At 42.3% G+C, this 19,073-nt stretch overlaps 1 protein-coding gene across 3 annotated transcripts; it reads left to right on the plus strand.

The window, feature by feature from the left end:
* Window positions 1-3,389: 3,389 nt before the first annotated feature.
* On the plus strand, window positions 3,390-17,819 carry vstm4b (V-set and transmembrane domain containing 4b). 3 transcript variants are annotated; one of them, XM_034558934.1, is made up of 9 exons: window positions 3,390-3,397; window positions 3,660-3,833; window positions 5,676-6,083; window positions 12,487-12,540; window positions 12,786-12,893; window positions 13,082-13,115; window positions 13,209-13,333; window positions 14,678-14,739; window positions 15,312-15,437. In XM_034558934.1, the coding sequence occupies exons 2-9, from the start codon at window positions 3,782-3,784 to the stop codon at window positions 15,435-15,437; spliced, it is 969 nt and encodes a 322-aa protein (XP_034414825.1). In that variant the 5' UTR covers window positions 3,390-3,397; window positions 3,660-3,781. The 3 variants fall into 3 exon arrangements, with proteins under 3 accessions (XP_034414825.1, XP_034414823.1, XP_034414824.1); XM_034558932.1 differs by lacking the exon at window positions 3,390-3,397 and having other exon boundaries at window positions 3,474-3,833; window positions 15,312-17,819; XM_034558933.1 differs by lacking the exon at window positions 3,390-3,397 and having other exon boundaries at window positions 3,474-3,833; window positions 13,214-13,333; window positions 15,312-17,819.
* Window positions 17,820-19,073: the final 1,254 nt, after the last annotated feature.

Here is a 19,073-nt window from a genome sequence, read left to right on the forward strand (position 1 = left end):
CTTCTTCTTCTTCTTCTTCTTCTTCTTCTTCTTCTTCTTCTTCTTCTTCTACTCTTTAAGTGGATGATAGACACCATAGGCTTTATTTTGTGCGGTCAGACGTGTTTTGTGCTTGTTGTGCTTGACGTTGATCTGTCAGTGATAAACATCAAGACAATGTTCAGAGCTCTATTTTCTGGAAAGGGATCGCTCCCTCTAAAAAGGTCTATTTCAGTGTGTTGTTGAAGAGGGGAGCGTGTTGGCTCACACTGACTGGTGATCCCCCCCCCTCAATGATTCTTAGAGGGTTAGGATTCAAATTGCAAAACACAGGAACAGCGATACCATGACTGAGACTTTTACCTTCCACGGAGTAAACAAGTTGTGAAATCAAACATTCCCCGCCCCCCCCCCCCCCCCCCCCATACACACACACTAACGCGCTGGTTAATGTGTGTCAGGAGGGCTGAAGATGAGCTGGCATTCCCAAAACTAACGTTGCATCTTGTTTGTCGAATGGCCCGCGTGACGTCTGACGCTTGTTTTACTTCCAGATATCAAATATGTTTTGATCGGAGGAGGGATGGGCCTGTTCTTAGCTGCCGGGTATATTATTTTCAAGGTCTGTCTCGGTCACGTCCACAGCACAGGTGAGGTTGAAAAAAAAAACATGTCTCCGAACTTTTCCATCGTATATTAACTTAACTTAAACGTCAAACTGTTCTTCTTCCCTGCAGATGTTAGCGTGAAGAAACCTTCAGAGGCAAAGATTGGTTGAGAATTATAGCACTGACATAATAATGATATACAATCGCAACTCATTTAATTCAATGACGTCATCCATGAACTTTGTTATGTTCCAATGACACAAAGAGGAGTGCACTTTCTAGCTTTCTAGCATCTCGTCAACTGAAGGAAACACGTTTGCATCAAAAGGTGCAGGTTCCCATAACCTTTATTTACTCTCAGCCACAGCCTGATATGCTCGCTTTGAGCCACCTCAGCCAATCAGAGCGTCCCGAGGAGGCGGTTTCCAATGACATGCGATGTTAAAGGTCAGGTGATTTGCAGGATGATCGTGAACCCTGCAAACGTGGCATGTGGGTGAAAGGTCAACCAGGCGGCCCAGTGTCCCCTCACGAGAACTTATATCTGCATCACCCTTGTAATTTGGAATGCAATAACATGTATCATTATGGATTTCATAATACGATTTGTAACATAGCATTTGTATTTGGCCGTGGAGTTGTTGTTGTTGTTGTTGTTGTTGTTGTTGTTGTTGTTGTTGTTGATGTTGGAAACATAAAGAAGGTTTCACTCATATAAGAGCCTGGAGATGTGTGTATTTGTGTTTCTCTTCCATGGGATAATCCAACTGCTCCACTGACACACATACCGCACAGGGATTATTCAGCACCACTCAGCAGAAAACCTCCTGACTAATAAGCACTTCATACATTTCCCACAAGGGGGCGATATTTACCTCAGAGAAAGAAGGAAAAAAAAAAAAAACCTGAGACCAACTTTCCCCTCATGAAGCATATATTGGACATCTAAAATTCCTTTCTACCGTACCTTAATCGTAGCTGTTTCAAAGCATTTGTCCCCACTTAAATGGGGTCTTTGTAATCAAATAAGTTAAGCATGGCATTGTGGGTGTTTCTCACCACCGAGCATTTCATGGTGAGAATATGTGCCGATCACGACACCATATAGCATTGCATTGTTCTATCAAAATCATCTCCAGGCTTATTCGTAACGCACTTTAAAAAAGTTGCACGTATACAGGAGAGTGCAAACCTGAAGGATCCTCACACTCCAATAACATTTCACTTCCAAGTTTGCTTTCCAAACTAAATAATATCCTAATCCCTCAAAGGACTTCTTGCCCATAGCTTTAAAGCCGAGGTTGGACCCCTCTCAAACTTTATAAACGTACGTTTAATATGAATATATCTCTATAACTCATTGTACTGATGCACCCTCGCCGTCTGTCTATCTAAGACGTGTGTTGGCACTGTTTCACCGATGTACCATGTGACATCATCCTAATCAGGAGTCTGAGTGTTCTGTTGGTGAGACTGCCTCCTGCAGCCCACAGATGGATTAACAAGAACCAAGACAAGTCTTCTCTAATATCCTGGTATCTCTATATTGCCAACAAGACTAATAACTATCACTGCGGACTCTTCGGAATACAGACGGGTTGACGGACAGAGGCCAGAGTATTTAGAGCCACCGGCCAAGTGTTGGGAGTGAGAATTTGTTCCGATACAAAGACCAAAACAAAACTAAAGGAGAGGGCCGGATTAGATTAGCCCCTTTTTGCGTCTTTACGCTCATTGTTTTGGTTTTATAGCCCACAAATTCAAACCTCGATCAAAGTAGCCAGATCATTTGGAGACCATGTGGAGACCAAAAGAGAGCTAAAAGGATGTGATGTCATGTTGTTAGCTTGTTGTGGAGCTTCTCTTCCACCAGAAAAGTTAAAGCAGTTTTAAGATACAGTTTTCATACTAATGCACTATTCACTTTACACACTTTCCAGGCGGTTGCAGCGGACTCGCTAGTTAAGGAAAACAGGAGTTTTTTTGCGCTGGACCGTTTAATTTTGTTCACATGTAGAACATCAGGTCAGATCTCTCTGCCGAGCTGATGATGAGCAGCACACATGCATGAGCACCGTGTTGAGAGTCCCACTTTTGTGAATCCCACACCATGTTATGCACTGAATGCCGACTACAGAGCTTTGGTAAAGTGGGGGAGTTCTTTGTGGAAGGAAGAGCCGTGTTTGTCAAACGTCGCCAGACTGGATGCACTTATGAGGCCCCCGCGGGCCGTCTCCTTTGTTATCCGTTCATCAAAAGTGTCCCAGATCCTCACGGCCCATGCTGTCTGAGTGTTTGGTGAAAGCCCGCAAAGGTTCTACAAAACCCTGCTGTACAAAGATTCACTGCAGGATCCCGTTGCACGAGACGAGAGATGAGGGGAGATAGATGTGGGCACACACGCACGCACACACACACACACACGCACAGACACACAACAATATAACAAATAAGTGTTTTTTGGACCCATTTTCGAAAGCAGGACGAGCAACCACAGGAGTTTAACTTGAGGGTGATTTAGAAACTTTGAATGCGGCTACAAAGTTGCCCACCCACAATCAGACTGCAACCCACCCCCTCCTACTGTGTCAGCATGTGTGCGTGTGTGTGTGTGTGTGTGTGTGTGTGTGTGTGTGTGTGTGTGTGTGTGTGTGTGTGTGTTCAAAAATAAAAGCCCTGACGTTGGTCTGCACCCGCTGTCCTCCACAGCTGGAAGTGTGATTTGCTCGGTGTCAATCTCAACAACACACAGGCCCCGCCCCCATCCTGCACAGGAAATTACATTTCCCACTTACTCAACGGAAGCAGAGGTGTGTGTGTGTGTGTCTGGGGGGGGTGCACGTGAGTGTGTGCGTGTCCTCGCACATTTTCACCTGTCTATGTGTGTGCGCGTGTGTGTGTAGGTGTGTGTGTGTGTGTGTTGGACTTGTTCACACTTGTGTGTGCGTGTGTGTGTGTGTGTGTGTGTGTGCACGTGACCCTGCCAAATGGGCTTTCCCTGTGTGTGACAAGACGGGGGGGGGGGTTCTGAGTAGAAACAGAGCGTTCAATGTTTCATGTTACACTCCCCAGCTTGGAAAAAAAAAGAGAAGAAGAAAAAGAGGAGGAGGAGGAGAAAGAGGAGGAGGAAACCTGGCGCTTCTTTTCTTCAGAGGCATTTAACTGGGAGTTTATGGAGGCTGCAGTCGTGGAAAATGAAGATCTCCTCTGTGGTCTTCGCTCTCCTGACTCGAGCACTGCTTGGAGGTAGGAAAAGCTTATTTTGCTTCATACCAAAGTGGAAGTGGTGCAGACAAAATGTGTTCCAACGTCTGAGAATCAGAGAGGACGTTGGGGTGATGGGTGAGGAGATGGTGAGCACCAACGGTTAGAAAGGAACGTCTCGAGCTTCTTTTGTGCTAAAGTAAACATAGTCCATAGAGAGAAAGATTGCAGGGTCATGTTGGCAAGAAAATAACACGTTTATTATTTTTAAAGTTGCGTGTAATCACAAGAGATGAGAGAGGAAGTTCCAAAAGGGAAAAGTGGTGCTTTTTGAAGTGGATCAAAGCTGTTTGTTACACTTGAACATTTAATTTACGAGGATTTCAGTGATCTTCTTTCAAAACATTTTGAGAGTTCAAAGTCAACAAGACAACACTTTTCAGCCCCTCGGCGGTGTTTTCCTTGTCTGGTTCTGTCACTCAAAACAAACAAAAAAGACCAAATTGATTTTTCAATTATGTGTAATGCAATGTACATTTTTTGGATTATCGGGAACATTTCAGAAAAAAAACATTTGAAACAACCTGAAGCTTCAATTAAATAAATTTTTTTCCTCACATTTGACACGTATTTGACACCATCTAGAAACTGATCTGAACAGCGTGAATATATGGTGACTCCCAAACTGAATACCATGAGAGGGTGATCAACCTTTGACGTCCTGTCCATGTTATCTAAAACATTTTCTCAAGGGGGTTTATATGGGTCAGTGGTTAGCATGCCCGTCTTTCAATCAAGGGGCAGTTCAATCCCTGCCCTAGTTGATGTGTCCTTGAGCAAGACACTTAACCCTGCATTGCTCCCAGTAGCTGTGTCTACGGTGTATAATGTAAAGTGTCTTTGAGTATCTTGAAAAGCACTATATAAATTAAATGGATTATTATTATGTGTCTGTCTGTGGACAGATTTTGACACATCGCGATAGGCCTGAAAGCGTTCAAAATGCAGTCGCAAAACTTTACAGGCGTGCAGTTGAGATCAAAAGGAAAGTTCGATGTTCCAAGACGGGCGCGGCCTGAGCAAGAGGGGCGTAGAGTCCATTGGTATCCCCCTCTTTATGCCTCTGGTCCAATTATGGCGTTCATTTACCATTTATTTATTTATTAGATTAGGTTATTAGACAGTTTGAACATGAAAGTTGAATTCACATTTCAAATAATCCTGTTTCCATGACAGAACTTGCCTTTTTGTTCTTGAGGCTTAACATATTCAGCTAAATGAATGTATCGCTGTTGTAACTAAATGTCTCAAATGAAGAGAGTTACGAAAATGTTATTTTATTACTAAACCCGGACATAATGATTGTACTGTTTGGGGATTTAAATTCTTAGTTAAATTCTTACTTAAGTCAATGGGGTTTACACTCGAACAACTAAATTACAATCCAACAAAGTAAATCAAGTAATAAACAATAGAAGCAACAACAATATAACAAGAGAGATGACATGACAGTAAGAAACCAAACAAAAAGATACTAAACTCGCATCACAGGTTAAATAGATAGTATTCAGTTTCAGTTCTAGCACTTGGTTTGACTCTGTGGCAAAGACAACACAGTTGAGAGGCAGAAAACAGCTGAATGTGTTTAAAGTGAAAATCAAAGGGTTGCTTTAACCAACAGGCAGTCAAAACCAGAGAGGAGCATGGCCATCACATGTGTTTGGTTAAGACATAACCTGCATCCACTTCTCTGACATCTTTTTTCAGTTTAAAAGAGGTATCACATGTGTATATTATATACAAAAAGAAATCAACAGTCATCCAGACATCTTGATACTACGTGCTTCAAATGGTTCTAAAATGACTTGTATGAATCTTCTCCAGATTTGTCTTTTGCTATCAACGTCACCATCACCCCTTCCCCCTTCACGGTGGCCCAAGAGGGTCAAAATGTCACACTCTCCTGCGTTGTGTCCCAGCGGCGTCGCAACGCTGCTTTGCCGGTGGTGAAATGGTCCTTCCTGCCAAAAGGCGCGGAACGGCCAGAGGACGAAGTCCTCATCGCCCGCGTCAACATGAGGAAAGCCCGTTTCTATGGCAACTACACCAAGAGTTTCCCCTGGCCCAAACTGAAGCTGGCGGTGGTGAAGCAGGGGAAGATATTTGACCTGGTGGTCTTGAATGTGTCCGAGGGGGACCGGGGGCTCTACATGTGCCGGGTGCAGGAGTTCAGAAAGCACCAGGACCGCTGGAAGGCCTCATCCAACTGCACCGCCGCTACTGAGCTCAGAGGTGAGTGCTCAGCTGACCGTTCTAGTTTTTCCTGGCCTTTTCTTATCCCTGGAAGATGTACCAAGCAAGCATTCTGTGAGCATCACCCTGTTGCACATTTGTCGAGTTGCAAGAGTGTAAAACTTTGTAAATGGGAAAAATAGCGTTTCCTCAACGGATGCTCTACCCAACGCCTTTGCTGTTAAGTTTGTAGTTTGCTCCCTCACAGAGAGCAAAGGAGATGTTTAGCTTCATGTCAGTTATATTATTGTATATAGTTTTTAAAGTTATTACTATTATTATTAGTTATAATAGATTCCAACATCATAACAAATATTTTAAAGAAACCCATTTCCCCAAATGCCAGGGTAGAGTTGTTCAGACCAATGGAAGAACAGGACAGAGTGCTCTAATTCACACCAACCAACCGCTGCCTCTCACCAGTTTGACCAAAACTGTCATTCAATACTAAGCTAAATGAAACACAAGTTTGTATGATGTGTCACTTTACTTGAGGAAACACAAAAATAGTAAATACATTAGTTGTGTGCACATAATGAAGACATATTCCTTATTTTAAGGAATCACCTCTTAAGCTATTAGGACACAATTTCCCAACCTTGGAGTCGAAACCTAACGACAGGTTTCTCAATATAGTGTCCACTGTGGTTAAGGACTCTTAAGTAGCATAGATGTGATTCCTGATCCCAGATTCCTGTCTTTTATTTGAAAAGTATCAATAGCAAAGAAATGTTATTGTCTTGAATAAGTGGAATAATAGTTGGGAATAAAAAAAAAGGTGGGGAACCTCTGGCGCTAGGCTGCTCCAATTCCCTCTTGGTAGACGAAACCAGTAGCTGTAGCCCAGTTTCTCACACAATGACATCACTGCTTTTGATGGTGCTGGGTGGTGACTTAACAGCTATTTCTAAAAAAACACAACAGAAGCAATGAGAAATGCTGATTTGATAATAGTGAAGCCGCAAAAGGTTTAACACAGATGCCAGGTTATAACAGAAAGCTATTGAGCAGTTTCTGAAAAAGCTCGGATGGCCTTTTAACTCTCAAACTCCTCGAAATGACCAAAGGAGAGAGACGGGGCGTAACAACTCTTTTGTGCCAACTCTCAGTTTGAAGCAAATTGGGCAATGTTTATAGGCTCGCTGATGTGTAAGTAAGCCAAGATCGTGATGACAATACAATGTCTTCGGGGAGCAGTTCTGCATCTCCAGTAGTAGCACTTTATCTTACAACTGGATGATGTTATCCATCTGGCTGTGAGGCTGCCCTGTTTTTGATTTGGGAGGCAAAATGTCATTGGTAAGGACCAAGTCTGAAGATAAAAGGTTCCTCCATCTCAATGAGTTGCGGCTTTGACTGAGTAGATGGTCTTGGAGAGTGAGCAAAGAGAATATGTGGTTTCAATGCCCCCGCTGGCACTGGAGACGTTCACACAACGGAATGGATGACAAATCCACTGTTACCAGATACTGCCCAGAAATCCCGTCACTTTCATATTACCAGACACGTTTAAAGCTATGAGAATTTTCCCCTTTACGTAATGTGAAATCTGCAATGATAATAATGATTTACCACACACAATTTTTCTCCTATTTTTTTCAACAAAGGGTGCTCAATTTAAGACAGGTAGAGGTAGGCTACACAAGCGCTGGTAGGCTGAAATGATGACTGATGCGAGTAGATCCGCTACAAGGACGTTACCTCAAACTGAAATTCGAGTGTTTTTGCTCTTGTGTTTCTGGGCTTTGAAAAAGGCTAGCAAAAAGGACAAATGCAAAGCTCAACAGACCTATCAGCTGCCATTAAACAATCATAATTCGGGAGAAGGGATTGGGTTTAACTTTAAAGATGTCATGACAGCTCCCCAAAGATGAAGCGAAAATATCTCGATAGCCCCCTGGTGGCTGGCTGCAGTATGGGTTTAAACTCCACCCTTCTCCATGTTAACGAATGGGACATGGTCCAAACAAAAAAAATTAAACTAGACGTCAATTATACAAATAACCTCCCAATCAGTTTCTGTTTCTAAAGCAGCTCCCATATCCGGGACACTTTGGCTTCACCTCTGTATGGCATGAGGAAGTGGGGTAAGGTGTCTACATTTTGTCAGTCAAGTGGGATGTCCTCTTCTGTGTGTGCTTGTATAAATGAAGGTTGGATTTGTGTGATTGGTGAGGCTAATGCTAATCCAGATTTCCTTTTAACTGGAAATGTGTCAAATGTACCCCAGAGATAACCGACACCAAGCATTTAGAGCAGCAAAAGCCGAAACCCTCATGGCTTGGATGTAGGTTTGGTCAGTGCTGGGTCACATCAAAGGTCCGCAGAAAGCAGTTGGAGGGACATTCACGTGAAATAGGCTCATTGTTTTTTAGTGGTTTATCTAAGGAATGAGTCCATGACAAAGTTTAATTCTTGCAACTATCTAAAGATGGGTAATAGTATTACCTACTGTCAGTGTTGAACAACACTAGACGTTACTCACCGCATTTTCCATGGAAGCGTTCCTACCGGCCTTAACTTTGGGGGTGTCCACGGCCAAGTCTGGGCCCGGGCAGACACGTAGTCCCTACCGAGAGCTGTTGACATTGGCCCGGACATGGAGTCTCCCTCCCAGATGTAGAGCAGACAGAGTCCCCGAGAGACTCAGCAGAATTGGAACAAGAGGTAGTTGTGCTGAGGAAGGTAAAGTTTGGATGTTTGTTTTCAGTGACAGTCGGGCGGGCTGCTGTCTTACCTCTTGACCTCTGTGGTCAAGGATGTGGAGAGCTATTTTAATCCAAGGAAGTGCAGTCCATTGTGGTTTCAGATATATTAATAAAGAAGCCTACTGCGACATTTCTAAATGAATACTGCAATTACATCAGGAATGGCAAGACATGTAGAAAATTAAGCCACATCATTTTTTTGTACACAATTGGGTTTACCTCCATTAATTAGCAAGCTGTTAAGAGTACTTTCAAATGCTTTTTTCACCCCTTAACAATTATTATATATATAAAGAAATATATATTTGTTGGCCCATTTTAAAATCGGGGAAAACTAAATGAACTCCAAGGTAAACTATTAGATTTTTCCCCATATGAATTAAGAATTCCTAAAACAAAACAATGTCCAGGATCTAGATTGAGTAATTATCATTGACAGTCCAGAGCTCCATCAACACAGGAAAACTGCACTATTTTGTCCAGCGGCTCAGCAGGCGCTGGTATTCCTTCCCAGTATCCACACCAACGGTTGACAGCTATGATAAACATCAGCTACACAGGTGGGGGGTTAAAGACCCTCTGGGACCATTGCATTGCTCCTGGTCCCCGCTTCACATTAGAAACAGCAGATAACTGAGCCTTTATGTGCACAAAAGTGTGCCTTTGCGGCGTCAAAGAGTTGGAATTCCTGTCGGTCGGCTAAAATTAGGGGACCAGGTGTTTCCACAATCACATGAAAATCCCATTACTCTACTTATTGCTGCTATAATAAACACATCCAGCGAGGTCAGAGGGTTTTGGTAGAAAAACCTAAGGCAGACATTGTGGACAGAGCCTCCTCTCGGCATAAACAAACTGAACTCGTAGGTATTTCTATAACACATGTGGGCGGCTGCCAGTTAACAAGGGTGCTTCCAAGAGGTGCACGGCACACGGATGTGGGATGGTTTTTAAGCTTAGCAACATGGAATTCTGGGTATTGTATATCGCAGTTCTTGGGTCACAAACATCGCTGTAGAGGGTATTTCTTTTAGAAGCCAACTAAATAGGCCTGTGTTTATTGCTATATAGTAGGGACACAGTGAGTATAATGTCCTGAAAGATGCTAATTATAAGAAGAAAAGAGGAAAGAGACAGCAGGAAGTTAAAGGGTGATTTATTCTAAGCTTTGTTAAGACACACAAGGTCGCTGTGTACTTACATTCATCTCTAGTCATTTGTAATACAGTGAGTCAGAGCAGTGACTGACTCAGCAGATGGTGAAGACACAGAGGTTTATTCACTCCGGTCTGTGTATTGATGTTTACAGTATCAAGTTTGTTGGGGCACATAAAAAGAGCCACAAATCTGAAACAGTCAGTCAAATGAATGCAACTCTGTTGCTTGGACGGACAAAAAGTAGCGTGTTTGAATACTTCCACTGTAGTCCGACGTGGTCTTCAGACATTTAAAAGCCATTTTCTAGATGTGGATAAAGGCCAGTTTAATGGCATACACCAGATGTATCCCATTTCTGATTAATCCAACATGCACAGCTGCACTGACAGAGCTGCACAGAACCCGAGGCGAAAGAACACACCACATAAACGTCAGAGATGTTATCGCTTTTTACGCTGTGATTAATTTACTGTGAAAGAAGATGATTTACATCAGCTGCCATTTCACACAAGTGGGAGAAAGTCTGTTATATAATATATACGATTTCATTCCATAAAAAGGCTTTACAGTAAATCGCGTTTGCAGTTCAAGCTGCAGTCGGTAGCTTGAATAAAAATAACTATTCGTCATGTTTGCTCAAATGCGTTTCCTCTGCCTCCTTTAAATACGGAAAAACAACCAATCACAGCCGAGGAGTCTCCAACACAGCTGTCAATCAATCACTGCTCGTGAAGCTCACGCACCATCAAACCGTCAAACTAGGCGATGCTGATCAAATATGAATCAAGATTATGAATCAAGAGTATTGCCTATTTCTCGTCTTTCCAGAGACATTTTGGGTCACTGTCAAGCTGTAACAGTAGAACGTGTTCTGGAACAGTGGAGCCAAAACCAAGCACCGGCCAGCTCCTTCAACTTCTTCATTTCACACTAAAAAAGGATTATTACGGCATTTCATCTTCTCAGTCTGATTTATATTTGTGATTGGTGGCAATCTTTGAAAGTCTGAAAAGTATCAAGACGAGCGAATCAGATATTATGGGTTTTCCCCTCACATTCTCCTGTAAGCACAGGCTTTGATTTAGCACAGTCCTTCAAACGACAAACCCTCTCATATTTTATAAAGTCAATATTTAGCAAAAGACGTAATGATCCACAACCAATCTTCTTGCCTTTTAATCGTGATGGAGGCTGGTACCTTCTAACGGCAGAATGTAGGTCACATGGGCAGTGTAGGGTTAGTGGTTTCACCGATGGGGACCGAAAGGTATCTTCCCCACAGAGGACCTTTTTGGTCCATAAAATCCTTTCGACCAAAAGTCGTAAAGGAAGTATTAACAAATCTGATAACTGAGAGCCAGAGGAATATTCACCTCTTTGGGCAAAATGCACCGCTGCTTAGTGCATTTTATCTTTGCTTGACAGAGCGCTCGGTGAACTTGTGTGTCAGCAGTTTGGTATCAGGGTACCCTGTTATTGCTGGTCAAGAAATATAGTAGGAAAATGAGTCGTTTTGAAGAAACTGAACTGCAGGCTGTTTGAAGTAAACATCCCAGAGCATCATGTGATGTTTGACGCTTAGGTCATCAAAGTCTTTTGTCAATAATCCCTCAGGAAGCTTCTGGTTTCTAGATGGTTGGAAGACATAGTGGAGTTGCGCTTTAGTTTTTAGAGTTGTAGGTATCAATGCTCTAGTCAAGAATTGTCTGAAGTACTAAGGATCAATGCATGCAGGGAGGATCCACGTAATAGCCCCTACAGCGTAGATGAGTTTTGGAATCATCTGAAGCATGCTCATATCTGCCAGTCAGCCAGCACAACAAGTCTGGCTGTGGGAAAGTCTCCACGGCGAGCCTGCCTGTCGTCAGCTTCTGGTGGTTTGGGGTATTTCAAGATGGCCCGATGGGTGTCACTACTTCACGAGCTTCCTACCACCAGCCCAGCGGCGTTAAGGCGGCTGTGGTCACAATGGGCCGGAGAAACCAGTGCGTTGTGCGGGAGCGAGATTTCAGGTTGAGTTTTGGAAACATATTTGCTCAGCCTTTTTTTGCACATAGCTGGGATTCTTCATGCACAGTTTAAGGCAGCAATCACATGCCTTTTATTCCCCACCGATGCTCATATTTGATTTTTTTTTAGGGTGCATTGGTCATCTACTCCGAAATGTCAAGTAAGCCACTCCCAAAAATGATATGGTGACGCTAAAAACATTAATTAAGTCAAATGAGCTTATCTTCATGCCCGTTATGGTGCATGGTTTAACGTGTTGCTCTTTAACTGTTGACTGATCCCGACTTATCCAGTCAATGCTTAACAATCCTAATTAGGCATGTCATCAGTATTCTAAATTGTGATTTATGCTTTTTTTTAAACGGACCAGGGTCAGAATGTTCCTGTCAATATTTTTGATGTAAATGTTGGTGAGGTCACAAAAAGGAAAACAAGGGGGATGTGAGGTGAAAGTTTACAATGATGACTCCCCCCCCCCCCCCCCCCCCCACCCCCCCCCCCCTCTCTCTCTTTCTTTCTCCATGTAGTGCATGTCATACCGGCCACCAAGGCCAAAGAGAGCTTGTGGAGTTTGTTTGAAGGTAAGACGTCATCATTTTATTGTGTGTGTGTGTGTGTGTGTGTGTGTGCTTGCGTGTGTTTGTGGTTGACTCGCTCTGTCCTTGGCAGGCAAAAAATAGCCCAAACCAAAGGATATATAGCACAGAGCCTTAAATAGCTCAGCAAAACAAGTACATATACTGTATTTTCAGCAGGAGGCATGAGGCTGATGTGCGTGTCTGTGTGTGTGTGTGTGTGTGTGTGTGTACATATTTTTGTTTTTCAGATGTGTATCTGTGTGCAGTGCTGATCTGCTCAGTGGGCTTGCTGTGTATGTGCATGTTCACGGTCACGGTAACTTGCCAGTACATACAGAGGAAGCAGAGGTTAAAAGGTAAGAAGCAAAATCAATATAACTCTCCCCTGACCTTTGACCTTCATCCTGTTTCTATTATTGTCTCCATCTTTTTTTCTATACGACTCCTCATGTTTCTTCATGAAGTTAGAACTCCATTTTGCATTTCTAAGTTTCTTTTGTCTCCATACCTTTTTTATGTTTCTAAATGTGTTATATCTCTGCAGATAATTACCTTTTGGTCAAAAGCCCTCAGAACAGGTACGATTGTAACACAGCCTCACACATGAAAGCAAACAAACACTCCAGTCTTTTTAACTGCACTGAACCTCTGATACTCTGGTCTCAATCCAGCTCAGGAGAGACAGTCACCAGTATGATCAATGGTTCTCCCGCTCTGCCGAAGAAGGAGAGGAGGTACAGGAAGAAGAGGAGCAGAGACTACCAAGACCAGATACCACCAGAGATCCCAGCAAAAGGTCAATAGGAGTCTATGGGTGCATTCACGCCTACCGTTGTGTCACGGGTCGCTCAAAGTAGCTCATTTATTCGACATCCTTCTAAATCAGATTATTTTTGCAGGAGTAAATAACCCTCGTAAGTCATTGTTGTCAGTGAGGAACACCATCAGAGATAGCTGAGCATGAGCATCACTCTGAGGTTTACTCTTGGTTCCTTTTGTTCCGCTTTGCTTTCCAAACATGAAGATGTGCTGCATTTGAGGTCAACATCCACCCCTTCCACATCAAAACTCTTGAGTTCCGCGTAGGTGGAAAGTAATAGATAATCTTGTTTACTGAAGAAATATATATATTTTGAGTTCAGTACCATCTTAATGGCCGTCACGTCATCAAGTGTTTTAGGGCTGACCTTGTTTTGTGACACTGATGTTAGATGTTGTTTCTGTTTTTTACACTTTTCCAAACAACCAGTACACAACTGATATAATATCCCAGTGCAAAGTCATCAAGCTCTCGGTTTGGGTGGTCGACAAGGAACATTTATCATTATGTACGTGATATGTTGTTTGTTTAAGCAGTACAAAAACCAGTGTAAAAATGCTGATTCATTATTTTACAGAGGGTAATATGCCAGATTATCTCCCGTTTTGCAGCGACCCAAAGAACTGGAAAGATAGTCTGGCACATTCCAAACAGGCCACTTTGGTTTTTACACTTTTTTTGTTTGAAACAAACGAGATATAACATATTAATCGGTGAGCGTTGGAGCTGCTGGTAGGTGGATTTTGTTAATGCTGCACAGCATTAGGCTACCAGTGTTTCTTCTGTATACACAAGAGTGCCGTTAATCTTCACATCTAACATGCAGGTAGAAAGTGAATAAATGTGTTCCCCAAAGTGCCCAACTATTCCCCTTAAATTGCAGGCTTTAAAAACAAAGAAGTCAGCTGAAAGATGCTAAAGTGCTGTTGGTCTGAGAGGGGCAACGGGGTCAGGTGACAATTCACTAGAGGCGATTCTGACATTACACATCGTTATGTGATGTTAATATGAAAACACAGATTAGTGCAGCTTTAAGCTGGTTGACTGGTTATTGTGCATCATTCAGAGCTCTATACTCAGAAGACCAATCCCATTGATTGAGTCTTGAAACTTCTCCTATTACTACTATGTCAACACAAAGTGAACATATATATATATATAAAAATCATATATATATACATATATATATATATATATATATATATATATATATATATATATATATATATATATATATATATATATATATATATATACACACACATTAGATTTGCTAAACAGATATCTGCAAAACCATTGACTTTTGATTTGTCCCTGCAGTTCCCATTGGAGACAAAACACGGAAACCCAAACTTTTAAAACCCCAACGGAAAGTAGTGTTGGTGAGTTCTGTGCATGACCTTTTTATACATTGTTTACTTCATTCTCATTCTGTATTGTTGCCTGTCTGTCTGTTTTGCATATATCACTTTGGAGAAAGCTTTTTTAAGAGCACACACGCATTGGTAGCTTTTGGCTGAAACCTAGCATACCTAGCAAGGCATTCATAGTGACAGGCTACAATTGTTTCCGTGCAACATATAATGAAGCGCAACCAACATGTGACAGGAATGCATGTATTCAAAAGTACCGGATAATGTCATAAACTGTGCCACATAACCAAGGTTTAATGTGGTTTACATTGTCACTGGAATGAAGTGTCTCTTTGGCAACTAGGCATTTTAATGGCATTTTAATGGCACTAAATGGCAGCATAAAGTAATTGAATTTTGGCAACCTCCACCCAAGAATCACGCAAGGTGACATCTGCACACAACCTGCTCTCGCGTATTAAAACAACGCTGTAAAGCAGAAACCAAGGAGAGACGAGAATATATTTTTCTAACCACTGATACCACTTCCCTTCCTCGCCACCTCCCTCTGCCCCTCTGCCATCTTCCTCCTCCATCTCCAGCCGAAGATAGTGGAGGAGAACCTGACCTACGCAGAGCTGGATCTGGTGAAGCCCATTCCGGAAGCCAAGGCGTCGTGCAGCGGCACTGTGTACGCCCAGATACTGTTTGGGGAGCAGCAGCTATGAGATAATAAACACCACTAATACCTGTGCCTTATGTAAAAAGTATTGTCTATTTATAGTCTGTGTTACGCTTCGTGAAGAGCAAAATGTTGACACAATTGTACATATGATCTTTAAATGTGCCTTGGTATGACTTCCTTTTTATGAGACCAGGATGCAAAGAGGAATGTACGTGCAGCTTTACACTAGGAACACAATACAAGACTGTGCTAATTCAGACCAGAGTTGTCCATCGTGACAATCGGAGGGGAGATTGGAGATTTTTAAATCGCAGATCTAATTTTTAAGTATGGAGAACCAGGAGGTGATTAGCTTGGCTTAGCATAAAGAATGGAAGCTTGGGAAAACAGCTGCCTCTAGCTAGCTAGCTGGCTAACATGACGAGGGAAATATAGGCGCTGTACCTGTTTCTTGACGAACGCCTGTTGTTGTTTTCCTTTCTTTATTTATAGTTTAAAAAATTTACAGAAACTCCCTCAACCACAAACGATTGTATTATACATTTATGTCTGAGTTTGGATAAAACAAATGAGTGTTTATTCGTGAGCTTTCGAGATGTAGTTTTCAACTTTCAAAAAAAGGATACGAGCTGTTTATCCCTTGTTCACAAGCTAAGCTAATCGCCTCCCGGCTCTAGCGTCATGCTTAATAGTACCAACATGTTATGGAGCTCTCGTCTAAGCTAATTCACAAGATGTGGAAATATTCTTTTTAAATGGCCTATATAAATATAAATTTACAATTTCAGATGCTGACCATTTGATTCATTTAAATATATATATAAAGGAACAAAAGAAGTCAACCTATATACTGATTTCTGAGATATCCTTCAGTCTTTAACATCTCTAACGTCCGCCAGTTAAGCTCAACTGTGGGAACCAAATGTTTATGGATGTGAACCAATGCATTTTTAAATGTGATTTACGTAGAGTGTGTTCCCAGTGTTATCTGCATCACAAGTTCAGTGTGTTTCTGTGTCAGCCTGCAGTTTATAACGACCACAACTCCACAGAGTTGATATCCCCCCCCCCCCCCCCAACCCCCCCGAGCCGTTTCATCTGGTGCCAACATCAACTTAGCAGGCTGTTAACGACACACAAACATATAGATGCAAAGGTGGAGTTAGATGAAGGCTAAACATCCTTGTAGGCTTTGCACAAAGGCACACACTTTAAATCCAAAAGGCTGCAAACAATTGTGACCTGATTTACAGACGGGGACAAACTTAAGACCTGTGTCTGGACAATCTCTCATAAATGCCTTCAGTCTGGATGTACTTGAAATCTGACAGTGATTTTGTTGTTTGAAGCCATATCTGCTGTAATCCCACGTACCTTCGTACGGTCTCCTTGCTTTCTCACTATGAATGTGACCGTGACATTGCTTAAGCCTATGTTTTTTTAACTCCATTTAATGATCCTTCTGGATTCAGGCATGGAAAAGCAAAGGAGAGGTTTTTTTTAAACGGTGAACTTGAAACCCAGACACAAAGGCACTGGATCCCTCCCTTCCCCCAATACTTCCACTATCTCATGTGGAGTTATCCATAAAGATGGAGCCCGTGACAAACATAAGACTCACTTTCCGCTGCATGCCTGCTGAAGTTGACGTTTTGCCCCTTTTTGTCGAACCATAAACTACCAAAAGATTAACCAGCTAACCCGGCTAGCTATCTGGCAGTTAGAGAGTATTTAGTTCATGAGTATATATGTGGTATTCTGAGTTGTGTAGTAACCTCCCATGGTTAGCTAGCTAACAGCTGATATACACATGGCATTCATTGGATTTGTGAGTCTCCGGTTACAAAAAAACAGAATTTGTCCATGTCTGTTTTGAAAAAGAAGGAAAAGTAAAATAGTGTATTGTAGCCTCAATCTGCAGTTGCGCTAACTTCCAATGTGGCTGACAGCCAGGTAGCGCTTGAAAACATTCTCGGTTCCCCTGCCTATATGTTACAATTCAATTTGAACCGCGACCGACCTCCATTTGTTTCCATTCCAATTTTCCCTTGTTGGTCTCTTATGTATGTACTTCAGTTGCACCGTGAGTATTATCCACATATGAAATGACTGAAAACGACCTTTCAGTGGCGGGCAGAAGTGTCTTATAAATGCCCTATGACTGTGAAATGTAAAGTTTCTTCCAGACCACATTGTCCGTAACGGGAGTCAACTAACTAGAACCATGTGTGGGAATTGTGCCTCTCCCTCTCCCTTTCTCTCTCTCTCTCTCTCTCTCTCTCTCTCTCTTTCCTTTCCCTCTCCTCTCCACCACTGACCTCTACATTCATCAACATTCCAGCATCTCTTCTCTTGTTTTGTTTTGTGCATTTTATCTGTACGGTGTGTAGTGAAATAAATGTACAATGTGAGCAGTTTGAAGCCAGAGAGGTGTTTTGATCTTTGGATGGCGATACTCTTCTGCCCCAGGGTGTGTAGGTGTGCATGTATTAGATCACTCCGTGGCGCCCTCACAGAGTCTGCGTCTTCAATACGACCTAGCATGCTAGCATTTGATTGGCTGAAAGAGGGGGCCATTTTAAAGGCAGATATCGTACGGCCGGACAAGATTTACGCCCGATCAGAAGTGTTTTCTGGTAGTTTCGGTTTACAACTAGCGCAACACCTCGACCAGTGAACAAGCAGGCACACCACAGCAGCAACAGAAGAGGAAGATCGGAGCTTCTATGAGGAATTGGCAGCATTGTGCACACAAGAGGTGATGTGTATCAAACCTGCCAGTTACACAAGCGTTTTAGTATGTGAAAAAGATTCAGCATGGTAAAAAATGAGACTCTTTTTCTTTGTCAAAGTGTTGTGATATTCTCTGTCAGACACATGTCATCTGAATTTTTTAATTTTTAATTTAATTGAGATCAGGTTTTTTCTCTTAATTTCCAGCAGACTAAAAGAGCAGCATGGGGCTCTTCTCTCAGTCTCGTATAATATGTTTGTTTTTTTATGTTACATGGCTTGCACCATGGCCCACTAACTCCATAGAAGTTCTTATGGATTGGAATAAAGCGTATTTGCACTTTCGACCCTGAACTCTACAGCAAGGTTAAAAACAAAACAAAAACGTAAAGGTTCCACCTGGTATTAATATGAATTCAGTTAAAACAATATCTACGTGATACAATAACTCAGATTCCCCCCTGCTCCTCTTATTTTTCACCTCCACGTTGACATGAAGAGGAAACATGGAGCAGCCGTTAGCCGCCTGGATGGGTGTCAGCTCCTCTTGTGGTGGTGGAGGCGCCGTAATGAGAGGGGGTGATTTAAACGTTGGGTTTAGTTTACTTGAAACCTCCACATCATTTTTTCGAAAAGGAAAAGAGAGAGGAAGCTCACTGTGTGCGTGGGACAAAAGGAACCCCAGAGGATTTATGAAAATGTCCCACCCGCAAAGAAAACAAGAGGAGTTGACAAAAGGAAAAGTCAGAAGACTTAGTTTGGAAGGAAGTGGTTCAATAGCAATACAAATATGATCAGTAAGGAAAATCATTCTAAAGGTGTGAGCAGGACTGTTGGAAGAGAAAGGAAAGGAAGTACAAGGAGGAGAGGAGGGATTAAAAAGGAGAGAAACCAGTCAAGGAAAATCCATATTTGTGTAAAGGCTTGGAATAGACACACACTGACG

Source organism: Cyclopterus lumpus, chromosome 19 (genome assembly GCF_009769545.1).
Source record: "Cyclopterus lumpus isolate fCycLum1 chromosome 19, fCycLum1.pri, whole genome shotgun sequence".
Taxonomy (NCBI): Eukaryota; Metazoa; Chordata; class Actinopteri; order Perciformes; family Cyclopteridae; genus Cyclopterus; species Cyclopterus lumpus.